General features: G+C 35.5%; 2 protein-coding genes and 1 long non-coding RNA gene across 4 annotated transcripts; 2 read left to right on the forward strand and 1 right to left on the reverse strand.

Moving 5' to 3' along the window:
* Window positions 1-753: 753 nt before the first annotated feature.
* GTF2H2 (general transcription factor II H2) lies at window positions 754-3,664 on the reverse strand. 2 transcript variants are annotated; one of them, XM_086590327.1, is made up of 5 exons: window positions 3,518-3,664; window positions 2,989-3,340; window positions 2,346-2,807; window positions 1,899-2,271; window positions 754-1,251 (listed from the first exon to the last, which is right to left on the reverse strand). In XM_086590327.1, the coding sequence occupies exons 2-5, from the start codon at window positions 3,295-3,297 to the stop codon at window positions 1,109-1,111; spliced, it is 1,287 nt and encodes a 428-aa protein (XP_086446453.1). In that variant the 5' UTR covers window positions 3,298-3,340; window positions 3,518-3,664; the 3' UTR covers window positions 754-1,108. The 2 variants fall into 2 exon arrangements, with proteins under 2 accessions (XP_086446453.1, XP_086446455.1); XM_086590329.1 differs by having other exon boundaries at window positions 2,989-3,361; window positions 3,518-3,645.
* A 16-nt stretch (window positions 3,665-3,680) lies between these two features.
* On the forward strand, window positions 3,681-14,053 carry LOC147518516 (uncharacterized). Its single transcript, XR_015211814.1, has 4 exons — window positions 3,681-4,051; window positions 5,839-5,880; window positions 13,851-13,943; window positions 14,041-14,053. It is a non-coding gene; the product is annotated as an uncharacterized LOC147518516 (long non-coding RNA).
* Window positions 8,790-12,428, forward strand: LOC147518517 (uncharacterized). Its single transcript, XM_086595012.1, has 5 exons — window positions 8,790-8,796; window positions 9,622-9,716; window positions 10,230-10,297; window positions 10,983-11,051; window positions 11,176-12,428. Exons 1-5 carry the CDS (start codon window positions 8,790-8,792, stop codon window positions 11,303-11,305), a joined length of 369 nt encoding a protein of 122 aa, XP_086451138.1. The 3' UTR covers window positions 11,306-12,428.
* Window positions 14,054-15,395: the final 1,342 nt, after the last annotated feature.

Raw genomic sequence — 15,395 nt, forward strand, 5'->3', positions numbered from 1 at the left:
TTTTTGGTAAGCCTGTTTTTTAAATGAGATCAGTAACTCTTTGATGCTGGCGGGTTCGAGCCCCAGACCTCTGGTATCATCACCCAAAGGTTTTACCGACTTTACTAGTCGACACCTGCCAAAACTATATCTTTACATCTGCACAGCACAAAGTTCTCAAATATTCTGTGTAAATTGTACTTATATGCCAACACTAGCCTCTGCACAAGTGGTTTGGAGCCTGCTAATTAATCTCACCAATTTAGAATTCCCCCACAATTGAATTCGTGGCACGAATGCACGATTAGCAACTTTTGGTGATCAGACAGTATGAATAAGATGCATCCATTATTAATGAAATCTAACAACTTTGGGGATCTTCTTTCGGGATTGATTGGTTTGAACTCACCTCTGGAAACAGAAGAAAGATGAGACCAATTGTCTTATCTTTATTTCAGATTTGCTTGGCATCAGAATTTCCACTGGGTTTGGAAAGTTTGCGTTCTATATTTCCACTAAGCCTTTGGACGTATGCCTTGTTCCAATTCATCAGTGATACTGAAGATAAGCTGTTTGTGGCATTAGAAGTAGTAACTAAGTAACTAGTGACTGAGTGAGGGCAGCTCAACTAGTCAACTGACAAAGAAGCTAGACTAAGTTTACATTCCTCAGCGGTGACATTTTGTTACCAATAGCGAAAGGAAATTAAACAGGATCCTCTGAACCAAAATATCAGCGTAGGTTCATAGCAGTGGCGCAGTCAAATAAAACTGATGAGCAAAACGTTTTAGCAATTACGCCTCTTGAATACGAATTGCATCGAATCATCAATCAGAAAAATCCAATTCATTCAGCACTACATCAGGATACAAAAACTATTCCTCTCAAAATTTTGGTGGCTCAGTAGAACAGTATATTTCTTTCAGTGTAAAGTTGTGCATTGTTTCCTCTAAAAAATGGCACATAACACAGCCATCCATCAAAAAATACAGCTGGAGATAGGAAGCATCCTGCATTGACTGCTGTGAGGTCGTGCAATCAAATTCTGGAACATGGACACTCACGTCCACACACCCACCAAATTTTGGCAAAACTGATTGTGGAGAAGAATCCAGATTATGAAAGTGCGTCATTTTTCACTAACTGGTTTGGAATGTCGAAGGCTTTCACAGCCTGGGCAGTTATGCAAACTCTCGTGAATATAAATATCACACTCAAGACAGAAGTGCTGGTTACACTTGGGGCAAGCAACTCGAAGACTGGGTTTTTTTCCTGCATAAGAGACCAGCAAACTCGTCAGGAGCTTATGTACAAAATGTTTGTACAACCTGAGTCAGCTTTGGCTAAAAAAATTCGTTAAAAGTTAAAATTCTTTCCTAGACAAAATAAGAGGTCATGAGAAGGCTACCATATTTGACTTACGGATACAGGTTGCTTCACAACTTGCCTGACTCAGCTAGTTAAAGATGACATTGGATGTGTAACAAAGTAAAACAATTTTCACATAAAATGAGATAGAATACCAAATTTCTTTATTATTATCTATGGTTACACGATAAGTGAGCAGCATAAACTTAAAACCCACTTTTGTTGGTATCAGCAGCAGCAGAGTAGGACCTCAATATACCACTAATGCGAGCATGCTGTGAAGTCTTTAACTGTAGAACAGATAAAAAAACCAACCATGGTATACAAGAACTCGAGAAGAGATGTCTAACACTTCCGTGAACCCCTATAATGATCAAATGTTTTTGATTCTGCCAACTTTGTGAATTCAATTTTTATGAATTCTATAAAGTTGTAGAAAGTGAAAGCAATTGATATCATGGAGTCCCTACTTCAACTGTACTGGAAAAATCATATATTACTAGTTATTTGCAATGTCCACCATATAGTAAGTTTGGAATTAAACTACTTACCCGGGAGAGGCAGCATCTGTTGACAACCAAAACAGGATCTTTGTAACTTAATATGTGGATCGTTCAAAGTTGTGGAAGACACCTCGTTGAATGGTGTTATTGGGAAAAGATGATGATATGATCTCGCCAAATGTGGAGATGAAACAAGTGTCAACCCACAGATCTGACATTCAGTAGGTAACTCACAAACACGAGCTTTGCATCTCGGACAAGTGTAGCCCCCAACCTTAGCTTCCTTGTGGCATGCACATATAGAGATCACACCCTCAGCTGCCCTTTGCGGAAAGCCCATCTTAATCAAATTACTTACAGCAAACTCTGCTATTGCGGGCGGTGGAGGAGCATGCTCTAGCAGCAACTCTTTAAAGTGAGGCTACAAAAAAGCGTTCAAATATATAGACTTCATTATATAAGTCAGTAAGACAGGTAAAATACAAGGAGTCCTACCTCATCTAGTGCAACAGTATAGGATCCCCCAGTTTCTTGACAGAGATGTTTACATATGTATATTTCAGCTGATAGGCCAACTACTGAACACCTTATTCTAGATATCTTGCATTTCTGAATGGTTTCCATTACATCCCCTGGATCGCAGGTACTGAGAGCAGAATATAATATCAAGACTTCACGATGACCATATGATGGAATTTGGTTGAGATAGCCATGAACAAGGTCTAGGGCATTCTGAAGGGAGGAATCACCTGAGCATTCCAATTTACCCATCAAAGCCTTTATATGGGAATCGGGACTGCCGCCTAGATCTGTCAAGCAGTGAGCAACCCCATCTTTAATACTAATCAATCCAACATGACTAAGGGGGTTCTGATCGAAGAATTCTCTAATGAAAGCTTCAACATGTTTTGCAACTACTACCATCCGACTTGGTCGGAAATCCATCTCTGCGGCAGCCTGCCCTTGATCAGAAAACAAAAAGGTGTCATAAGTGCAACAACACATGCGTGATTGATAAACCCAGATGCATGAGTGCTACAACGATCGAAGAACAACATTGTAATCGCAGGGTAAAGTAAGATAGTAACTTTTGCAAAACACGAAATAATATATAAACAGGTGAAATGAAGAAGCATACCCTAGAAAAGTCAATGACAATGTAGAGGTAGCGAATAAGGCCTTTCTGGATTCTACTAGTTGAAGAGGCAGCAGAGAGGGCACGAAGGCGGCGACGGTACTGTGCATGATGGAGCGAATCAGTATCAATGGGGCGGAGAAGTCCGGACTCATCTTCTTGTAAAGACTCCCAAGATCTCTCATCCGCGTAAGCTCTCTCCCAAGCCTCCATATCGTTTTCATTCCCTTCTTCATCTTCTTCTTCCTCTTCTCTCTCTTCTCCATTTAGTCGTCTCTCTTCACCATTCTTTATATTCCTACTACTCACCATTCGTATCTATACATATACTTGTCAAACTCTCTTCAACTAATAACTGCTAAACAAATAAGACAAACTAAACATGAATTTTTTTTAAGTGGCCATTCTTCATTTATAGACTACAGCTACAAAATGATACATTAAATGAAGCAAATAAAAACACTAGTATGTATATCTTAACTATTGCTAACTAATAAGAATCGAAAGCAGTGAAAGAAGGAAGAAATATTACCCCCTCGCTTTTGGATGGATGGGAGTCTGTGTCTGTTTTTTAGAGTTTGAGAGTGAAGGCCGAGATTGTGAGTTCCCTTTTCTTCAATGCGCAGTACTGTAAATGCACTCATTGCGCACCGTCCATTTCGAATCTTTCGTCAAAACTGAATAAGGGTAAAACCGGTAGATCAGTTGTTAAACAAAATCTCGACATCTCGATATCTACCGGTAAAAACTGATTAAGTTCCCAAATCTCGATATCTCTCCCGGCTTCCAAAGAATAAAAAGAACTGATACAATTGAAAATGAGTGTTTAAGAATGACTTCAAATCCGACACAAGCAGTTTTTTTATGTTGTTGTTGTTGTGGTGGGTGCAGGCTTTAGAAGAGATAATTTTGAGGTTGAGGTTCATTTATACTTTTAATTTTTATTATTGTTTTTACTATACTTGATATTTTGTTTATCAAATATAACCAAAGCTAGAATGGGCATTGATGACGTTCGTGCGGAGATGGGAAGCAAACAAGGAGTTGCCAATATGTTTCTGACCTGGTAAACAAAAATTATATACCGTTTTCAATATTAATGCAATTACGAAACTGATAAATTATAGATTGATATTACTGTTTTGTCGAATTCTTTGTGTGTATCTGTCCGGATTTTTGCGCACCTTAGATACCAATTTTATAATGAAAGATTACAATTTGTCATGGGATTGGAAGTCTTCAACTTATTCATAATGTTATTGGTAGTAGCTGGATTCAGTGGCTGGAATTGAAAAATCAATGCTTACATAGTTACGTATATATTAGCTGCAACAAATTGTAAGATCAAAACAAAGAAATTTACTGGAGTACTAGACAATCTTCTGTCAGCATGTTTAGCTGTGATGTCAAGTAGTAATAAAAGTGTCTGGTTGGTGTGTTGATTATAGGTAGAGGGTCTGATGCAGTTAATGGAAGGGGGAGCATTTGAGTGACTCAATTACTTCAAAGTTAGATATATTGTTTACACCCGATTTTTTTTTTTTTTTTTGTTCTATGAATGTCATTATTGTTATTCCTGGTTTTGCTCTCTGGTAATCCTGATTGTTGCTTGTATAAGTATACTTAACTTTCAGTTTGAATTATTAGCTAGGTTTTCTTTTTCTAGTATTCGTTCAAACTTGATAGTTCAAATCAGTATGCTTTGCTTGTTTATTCTTTAGAAAGTGAGCTAGGGTTAGGCAGACCCTCACCTGTATTAATCAACTAAATCTTTCATAAGTAGTGCCTAGTGCATCAATCATCCTCTATGAGATTATATAATTCTCTATCTAAAGGAGAACCAAAGTACAATAAATCACTACAGTGGGTGGAGCTTAGCGCTGCAAGGTGGTCTGCAGGCTTCTTAAACTCTCTGAAAAAATCAGTATGCTGTGCTTTTTGTTTTCTACTATTGTGCTTGAACTAATTACTTTATATGTTTTCGTCAAGTAGTTGATTATTAGTTATTATTCAATATGTTAAGAAAAGTTCTTTCATTTTTTACCTTAAACGTATGGCCTATAACTCTATAATCTTTTTTAGAATATTACTTGGAACTTGAGTTTTTGATAGAATCTCTGATGGTTCCGTGTATTGAGCAACATCATGAACTTGTGCAAACTATGTAATTGGTTGTATTTCTTGCAATGAATAGCTTGTTGTCGCTTTACCTTTTACTTAAGTCTGACTTACTCCTTAAGTCTTTTGAAGGTGGCTATGTAGTGCTGGAATGAACTTATTTAATGGCTAGTAGTTGATTGTTTGAGCTATAGTTGTATATCTGGTATATCATGTTGCTCTGAAAACTTTGCTTCACACAAATAGCATATTGTTGTTTATGTCTAGTTTTTGGTTGTCAAAGCTTCAAACTCTTGGGACTTTCTGAATTTGTGCCTTAAAAGCATGTAGTGTATCCTACACTTTATTTCCTAAAGGATGTAATATATCTCAGTGTATGCTTCCCAAGGCATCTTGGAGAAAGAAGTTTGCCACTCACTTAAGTAAGGTCTACTTGATAAGCCTAAAGTTCTGAGCTTAGAATCATTATATATTGGGACACTACTTACTTTGGTGATGAGAGTACCCTTCCTATAGTTGTGATATCTCCATATGTTTGACCAGCCTATGAAAGAAAGAAAGTCAGATGTCATACAATTTGGTCATTCAGCTTGGTATCTATTTTATGGTCTCCTTATTAACATGTAGTAGTGTGGGTGACACCAAATAACAGTTTTGCAATGCATGTCTGTCAGTATTTCTGAACAACTTGCCAGTTCAAGCACTAAACTAAGATGGCGTCCTTGGTTTTCTCAGATTTAAATGGAAGCCTTAGAATTGGTATGCATTTTTGTCAAGGTATGCATTTTTGTCTCAATTTCTTTAACCCTTATACTGCTTCAATTCATTTCGAGTATATTTGGATGTTGTCTTGCCTGTTGGATTTGGTTTTCAATCCCAGTATTTGATTTCCTTAATCAGATTAATACTTTCAGAAAATGTAAGCTTGTAATTTCCGAATAAATGAGAAATTATTTACAAGTCCAACTTGATCGATAGACCTTTCATGAGCTAGGAAAGTCTCTTTGGACTTTGTATGAACTCTTCTTCAGTGAAGTTCATGAGCGTGGCAACCCACTCTCAAATGCTTCCTATCCCATGAAATCGGTCTAGAGCATAATTAGACAGACCCATGAACAATTACCATTCAATGAAAGGCACCCGTTTAGAATAAAATAAAATGGGAAGTTTATTTTGAAAACAGAATGGGAAAATTTTCTATTTATTTGGTTTTAAAAAACTGTGGATGCTAAGAAGTCAATACAGTTTTTCCATAAAGAAAAAGATAAGAGGTTCCTCGTTCCGACACACATTTTACGCAGTTTCTGCACTGTATTAATTGGACTCTCTTTCTAATAAAAGTCATACTTGTGAGAGAGGTTGAATAATGGTCTGAAAACCAAATAGTTATCAATGACGACAGCAACACCCCAACTGAGAGAAAAAACAACTGAACTGCTGTTGAACATCTCTTCTATGTCGTCTCTGCTACTGACTAACCAAGTATAAGGGTCTACAACCCAGATAATTCGTCTATAAATAAAACACCACTACAAGAAGTGGAAAGTACAAGCAAAGACAATCATCAGTATGGGGGTTAATATTTACTTCAATAAAGGCGACTGCAGGTTTAACCAAATTTCCTAGCTCTCTGAGCTCTCTTGGCTCTCCCCAAAGTCCTTGAGGCCCTGTTTAACCAAGTGAACACCTTGCTTATGCAGGTAGTGAGTGCATACGCAAAACACTCCCATAAAGGGTATTAAGAAATCCCTTTAAAGATGCCTATAAGCATAGGATTTAACAGCCCATAGAACGGACATCAACACAAAACAAAGTGTTTTATGCTCTCCCCATTGTTAGTATCGAATAACAAGGTGCTTTATATTTCTCTAGGTGATAGTTCCACCATAAAAGAACATGATCATGCACTAGTTACATAAAAGTTTATAAACCTCATGCATGACTTCATTAACCAAGGCAAACTCTATAATACTCAATTGGATATAAATTAAGCGCGCAAAACAATCAATCGGTAAAAACAATTAATCTACATTGTCGTAAAACATATAGAAACAAACTAAATTCATACAAAATATATTGGACGAAAAAATTGGGCTTTTAAAAATCCTAAGAAATTGAAATTAAATTGAAAACAAAAAACAATAGAGGAAGAAGATCATACCCATGCTCTTGAAAAGATAAAAAATTGAAAATGAGAGAGAATGAGTGAGAGATAACATATAGAAAAACAACATGCAAATTTGAGAGGCGACGAAGAGAAGATATGAACTCACCTTTCTGTTTCGTTGAGAGTAGAGCGAAGAAGAAGTTCGCGAGTTAGTTTGGAGAAAAAAATAGTAGGTAATACTGAGGACAAATCTGGAACAATTTGGGTATTGCTGATATCGATTCCTTCGGTAAACAATTTGGCCTTTTTTTTTTTTTTTTGAAAAATTGAAAAACGAGTGGCAGAGATTTGTGCACATTGGGCCCACTTGATGATATGCGCATTAAATAAACCCTTTTTTATAATTTGGTGAAAACCTAAATAAGGTTCGAAATTACGCTTCTAACCCTTCATTTGGTACTTAAGCTTTTGGTGTAACAAGGGAAATCGATGGTATAGATCGAATTAGGCACAAATAATTTGGTTAGTAATTTAGATAAAAGGTAAGAAATTTGTCCCAAAAACTATCAACCGTACCGTAGATGAAAACAATTGATTGGTTCCAGCATTACGTCAAACAAAACTCTAAAATCAACGGCCTAGGGTGTTCGAATTTTCTCATTCAGCCACTGTACACATGCATATTCAGCCCTAGTCACATGCATATTCAGCCCTAGTGTTTAATGTTAGTGTTAGGATATAGTTTTCATGGTTTAAGGTTTAGGATGGTGGAAGAGAAGAGAATAGGAGAGAAGAGAAGGGCTGAAAAAGTTGCAAGTTTGCAACAAGTGAAATTCACGTTGGTTTGGGAGGTGCCCAACACAAAACAATTTTTTGGAACCAATGGCACACTTGTAATAATTATTTTTGTTTTTGGAGTCTGCCCAACACAATATGGGGTCCGTCAGTAACAAATACCTATCTCTATTAGTAGCATCTCCTATAATCAACCTTGCTTCTTAAATTCATTTGGGTATTTTTCTTACGCCCATAATGCCCCTAAATAAATACTTAAATTAAAACCCTCATATAATACTTAGAAGGGCTACTTCATCTTTCTCGCCCTCTGCAAATTTAGTGTACCCATTTTGTCCTTCGATTGAAGTATTATTTAACACTTTTGAATAGGAGTAATTGGTCATTTCATGTGGTGGTAAATTAAAATCTCAAAATCCACGCCTATCCTTTTGAATTGTACGCACAATAAATGTAATTAATTAGCAATTTAATTAGCAAAAAATGAAAAGACTATATATATATATAGAGAGAGAGTTCTAACTTCTCTCCCGGCCTCTTTTCCTCTCTCCCACTCGAATATCTTCTTACTGACAAGCATATAACTCCATAAATCGATCCATCAGGTACATACGCAACATCTTCTATTTTTTATTCTTTATTCACTATTTCTATCTATATATATTTTTTTATGTTCCAATATTTTTTCTATACTCAGATAATGCTCCAGTTACAAGATTGAATTCGTGGGGTTTGTAGTTTGAATTCGTGGAGTTCGTGGTTTTTCTTCAAAACTCATATTATCATGTCAGGTACTCCAATTTTTCTTTGATTTTTCAGTTAAATTTCATTATTTATATCAAGAAGTGGCGTTTGTTTGAATTTTGCTAGAAACTATATCTTTAATCAATTATTTGGATATGAAAAGGTGAAACTGCATTTTTTTTTGTTTATTTTATAAATATAGGAAATGAATAATATTTGGTCTTTTTCCTTAGTGAGCGATCAAATATGGTTGATTTATATAAATCTTCATTCATTTATGTCATGGACCTGGATGAGGTAGTTTGCCTAGAAAAACGAAAGAAGCATTCATCTTAAAATTAGTTTGCCATAAAAGAAGTTTGGTTTGTAATTAGAAAGTGGGTTTGATAATTTGTTTGTGAATTTGAGCATTGTGATTGTGTTTTGATTGCAATGGAAACATGTGTCATTTTGTTGTGGAGATTTAATTAACTGGAAAAATTAAAACATTTATCAGCAGGTGTTTTGTACGAAAGACCTCAAGATTGCAGTTCTAGATAGTGTTATGTCGCAACTCCAAGCGACAAGCAGCACAAAAATAATTAGAGCTTCCTTATGACGACGCAGACTTTCTTATCCACAGAGTTCTTGGTGGTGGTCATAGATTCAGTGTAGGGCTCTTTTTCCCATTTATTGTTCTTTCATTTTCATTTATTGTTCCTTATCTCATTGACATGGTTTAGCTATTACGTTACACATATATTTATGAATAGGCTGTAGAAGTAAAAATCATGACTCATAAGTATTGGCTTCAATGATAGCTCCTGATAGACAGTGGTTTGGTTTTTTCTCTTTCGGGCATGTGAACTTTATTTAAAGTTGTGTCTGTGCAGAGAAAACATTAGAAGGTGATCAACCACAGTATGTTGCCTACAGATCTATATTGCGTTCTGGCCCAACAACATCTCTACGTGTGAATATTCGTGCTGTAAGTTGAGGCTCTGCATCTTTTTGTTGATTCTAAATGTGTCGGTTTTTGTGAACACACTACATGTCATTAAAGAAGCAAACAAGAGAAAAAATATATATATCTAAGAACTCCTTAGTAAAATTATATCATTGTTAATGAAGAAGAAAGTTTGGAGAGAAAAGAGAGAGTACGGCTTAAATAATTCCGGCCTTTTCTCACACTTCTTATATAGAAAAGATAGTCAGTTACAATGTCCCACCTATCTAATGTTTCACCTATCTCTGAGAACTCTAACACCCTTAATGATTTTCCTTCTGCCCCCTCCCCAAAATAGATAATAAATGCATTCACTAATATTTTGTGATTTGTGTTAAAATAAGTCCACATTTGTGAAATTGCTATATGTTTGGTCTCTGTCATCATTGTACTTGTGTTTAATTTACTATCATCATTCTCCTTACTCATCCTTTATGGCAGTTTACAAGTATCTGAGTTCCATCTAGGTTTAAGTATTCTCTGCGGAAATTATAGGTAGCACAATATGCTTCAGAATATGGCAAGGGTAAAGCTGCTACTGATGATGTTGATCAGTGCCTCAGGTATTCCAGTAAACTACTATTACTGTTACACTAATGTCAACGAACATTTTGCTTTAAAAGTAAAAAAAAGCTGAGTTCACCATTTTTTTTCAAAGAGAATCCCATACTTAAAAAAGCAACCAACTCACAATGTCGTGCTTAAGTTAACGTTTTATTTCTGCACATCAGTTTTCTGAAGGTTTGAATCATCACAGACCACTGACAGTATAGTGGGAAAAAAATGTGGAAATAAGCTTTAGTAAGTCGAACCCAAGTAGAAATCTGCTAAATATCAGGGTCAGGGTCAACAACTATTAGGTTAAGTTTCATGTTTGTAGCTTTATATGTGTTCATACATCTATGCAAGACGGTAGTGCGAAACAACTTTATTCTTTTGAACAACCCAACATCAGGTAATACAGGTAAGTGAAAAACAGGAGCGTTGTTTAATCACATGTCCAAAATTCAATAAAGGTTATCCTCCTAATTTTAAGACTCTCAGGCACTCCTAATATAAACGACAACATGCAATAAAAAATGGATATCTTTAATTTTATTTTGAACTTGCTAGTTATGGAAAACACTGTTGACATATTTTAGGAAGCAAGAAATTGTTGACATAGATGTAAAACCAACTTCTTGACAATGCTAACTCCTTCTGTATAGCCTTAGAGGATCTTGATTCTTTGTTTCTTCGGGCATCAAGGAATGACCAGCAGGCTTCAGTTGAGTTAATGAAGGCAAATATCTTCACTGCTTTAGGTGCATTGGACAGGTATTACATCTGATCTCATATCTATTCACCTTGTATAGAAAACTTTTCGAGTGTACACTTATTCCTTATAAGAATATAATTCAATTGTAAGAATTGCATGTTCCTGACGGTTTGCATTTTGCAGCCTCCTTCAGACAGTTCCCTCTAGCGTGCTTGATAAAGGAAAGACAATTGCAGATGCTTATAGAGTCAAAGAAGATAGGGAACCTGAGAAGTTGGATCCAGAAATGCAAAAGCTAGAATCACTTTTTTGAGTCTGAATTTCTCATTTCTGTTTTGCTTATTGAAGGTAAACCCTTGTACCTGAAATCTAAATTAGCCGTGCATATAAGAGTTTTCTTTTTAGTTTTATTTTTTCTATGTTTTGTTTTCGTTAAATTTTTTGGTTGTTGTTCTGTAAAATAATTACAGGCTCTAACTTCATTGGGTTCATACTGCTTGCATTTATATCACATATATAGGACATCATCCGTCATCAAGAAAAGCATGTACTTTGTATCTAGCTAGCCTGGTTTTAGGCATACATTTTTGTTTACAATGAGGTATGTCTTTTATATGAATCATTAATGTTCCTTTCATGGAGTTTCTCCATTATTCATATGGTTCCCTATTTTAGAAACCACAAAAATAAATTAAATGCCATAACTGCGCCAAGTGCTATTTTTACCCAAGGATTTGCTACTTCGGGTCTTTTAACTAAAATGCATCAATCACTGTGGTTAATGATGCACGTAAATATCTAGGTATGGAATGACCATACTTTCATCTGTATAATGCTGTGTAATACAACAAAGAGGGATTTGTATATCAAACAGGTAAAAGTGTAATCATGCTTTGAAAATTATCTTGCTCTCTCATTAACTGTATTACACTAAATAACATGTTTTACCCTCCTAATTTTTTTTTGGGACAGCATTTGGCTGTGTGAGACTGTCCTCTATTTGGGAGCTGATTTCTTTTCACCTTATATATGAGGATGGATTGCCTTGTAAAGTTGTAAGCGACTACTTCAGAAGTAGAGCAACTCATTTTGGGATTTTGACTTGGACGGAAACTTGACTTAGTAGGTTGGCTCTTGGATTATACTGTATTTGTTTCTCTTTTACATCCATAGAATTCAGTTGCTTACTTTCTGATAATCTGATTCTTTAATAAGCTACATTACAGAGTCATCTTTGGGGCTTTGTTGAATTACAAAATCAATCATCATAAGGATTGGCTGTCTGGAATAGGATTTCATTCCAGAGGTCTTATAGCATTTGTTTTTGCTGCATTTGTTTTTGCTAACGAGTGGGTGCAGAATTATGTTACTTATTATAATTCTTATTCACCTAAGTTCTGAATTTCTGATTAATTGAACACCTTCACGAACTATAACTCCTGGCCTTGGTATACATTGTAAGGATATCTCTATTATTGTGATCCTCAATTAGAAATGCTTCCTAGACATTATAAGTTGGTATAGCTAATATACCAACTTATAAGATGGAACCAGTTCTTGCTATTGTTGGTAGCACTTCATCTGACAACCGTTTTATGGGAGTATGTGCTTTGCTAGAAGGTCAATGGAGTAGCAGGCAGCATCTTATTCTAATTTACATTTTGAAAACTTATTGAGGCTTATTAAGGTTCAATGGTAGTGTACAAAGAGAGCGACTGAGACTGATAGTGTTGCATAACTTTTTACCAAAACAATGTAACTTTTTGTATTAGTGTAAACTGTGTAAAGTATGCCAACTTTTTTTTATTAGTTTTTTATTCTACTACATTCCATCAAATTCACACCTAATAAACACGGCATGCACATGCACTTTTGCTAGTAGTTCTAAGGGAGTCAGACGGTACTTCCACGCCATGGATAATTTCAGGCCTGGGCAAATTCTCAAACCGACATCCATTATTTTGATATATATATATAGGGATAGGTTCCGTTTACAACACTTTTTATATAACGTTTTATATAATACCCTTTGAAAATATGAATTAAGCATTAATTTCTTGAAGATACGATCTTCACACTATGAAGATCATTTCTACAAAAATTCAGTTCATTTGAGAACTTCTAACCATAAGAAAAATTGTTCTCAACATGAATTTTTATCAACAGTCTAGAAATATCGATTTTGTAATTTTTTTTTGGCAAACTTAGAAATGTTCAAAGGACCCGATTTTTTGTGGAGGTCATATCCATGATGAGAATATCTTATCCACAAAAAATTAGCCTTTAAAACATCTTGAAGGGTTCGGTAGTGGGTATTGTATAAAATGTTGTATAAAAAGTGTGTAAATAGAACCTACCCCATATATATATATATATATATATCTATTAGTAAAATACAACATAATTAACCTGGCCTTTTAAATTAGACCAGCCTTTTTTCTACCACCTAATACCCCTAATTAAATACAAAAAAATATTATTCAATGTCTTTAAAAAGGACTATTTCGTCATTTAATTTTTTATTTTTATTTATACCCTTCAATTACAACACACAGACAAAGGAGTTTTATGTAAATTCAGGGAAAAAACCAAATCCACGCCTATATTGACATGTACGCGGTGTTGCCTTGCCATTAATACCCACTTAAATACCATTAATACCCACTTAACTACCATTAATACTGAGTTCTTTCAACTTCCCCTCCTTTCTTCATGAACTCTTTCCAGTACTGGTTTTTGCTTTATGCTTCCAATTCGGTTAGATCGAGCGTAACTAAAAAGAATTTGGTAAGTTGACGGACTTATATTAATAGGAAAGCGGTTATGTAATTTTAACGTGGGGTGTTTGGAATTTGTAGCTGAAGATGCATATATATTCCTTGTGAATTGGTTGGAAAGGTTCCCACAGTACAAGCATAGAGATTTCTATATTATTGGAGAAAGTTATGCAGGTCTACTTGCCTATATTTCTTTTTATCGTTATTTCGCACAATGTGTTTGTAATGTGTTTCTTATGATAAAAGTTTCTTATTTGTGTATATGTTGAAGGTCATTATGTTCCTCACCGTCTCAACTTGTATCTGAGAGAGAAACAAGGGAATTCAGAATCCTATTCTTAATTTCAAAGGGTTCATGGTAAGAATATAGACCTTGATGTCGTTAGTAGTTTAGGTACCTAAAGGTTTATGGGAGTGATGGTTTGGATTTTGCTTTCTAGGTGGGGAATGCTGTTATTGATGATTACAATGACTATGTGGGCACCTTTGAGTCTTGGTGGACCCATGGTTTGATATCTGATGCTACGTTTAAAACTCTGAATATCCACTGTGACTTGGAAGTTTCAAAAACACGATCGATGAATGCAATAAGGCTCTCGACATGGCAGATCTTTGAACAAGGAAACATTGATCCTTAAAGATATTTACACCTACTTGCAAGTAAAGCTGTGATCTCGCAGCGTAAGTTAAGAAGTCGCTATGTAAGCTCTCCTCCGTTAGTTATCCTTTCAATTGCAACTATAACAATTATTGTTTGCACTATTCATCGTTACCCTATACATTATGAAATCCCTCGCATCTATCGTTAAACCACTTAATGGTTCCATTTAACTTGGTACATTTCTAACTTTGGTGGTCATTCGAAATATTCCAACTAAAATACCAAAGCATGGTAGTTTACGGTTTCAGGCTTTTCGGCTTTAAGCTTCATTACCTTGCTCTTTAAGGAGCATATCGCCTTAGGCACCTAATTAAATTCAGTTTAACAATCATTTTTATAGTTGATTAAACATTGGGGACACACGAAAGCGTCCTTAATCGGTGACTCCCTCGGATTTTTTCCCTTGTGTGCTATTGGAATCCCAACTTCATTTTCGCCCAGTTTTCTTAGAGAAAGATCACATTGACCGATATTAGTGTATTTTAGTGTATGATTTTACAATTTGTAATCGGTGATTTCATTGCCAAAACCTTTTAAAGCAGAAACGGGTAACGTCAAATTTTCCAAAAGCATCAAAATTTTGGAATGGCAAGTTCACTTGGCATTAGAATATTATCTTGTCTTCTAGGAGCCACTGGAACAAAGACACACCACACATACATGGCAAAGACACGTTTTAAAGTTTCATAGCTCACTTTGTTAACCGACTAAGGCACCTCTAATCTACCCTAAGCTGTCAAAGGACTTCCCACATAAAAGGACTCGGTTGGTAACACAAATTAGTGGACAAGGATATGAGATTTTAAAGGAATTCAATCTTTGTTGATTCATGAAATGGATTCGACCACATGTCCTATTCAAATTAATTACATTATTTCGTCTTTTATTTTCACTCCCACTCCTTATAAACTAACGACATTTGATTTTACTCACAGTAGGATGTCTATAGCATATGATCCCTGCAT

The sequence above is a fragment of the Coptis chinensis genome, chromosome 2 (assembly GCF_015680905.1).
Source record: "Coptis chinensis isolate HL-2020 chromosome 2, ASM1568090v1, whole genome shotgun sequence".
Lineage (NCBI taxonomy): Eukaryota > Viridiplantae > Streptophyta > Magnoliopsida > Ranunculales > Ranunculaceae > Coptis > Coptis chinensis.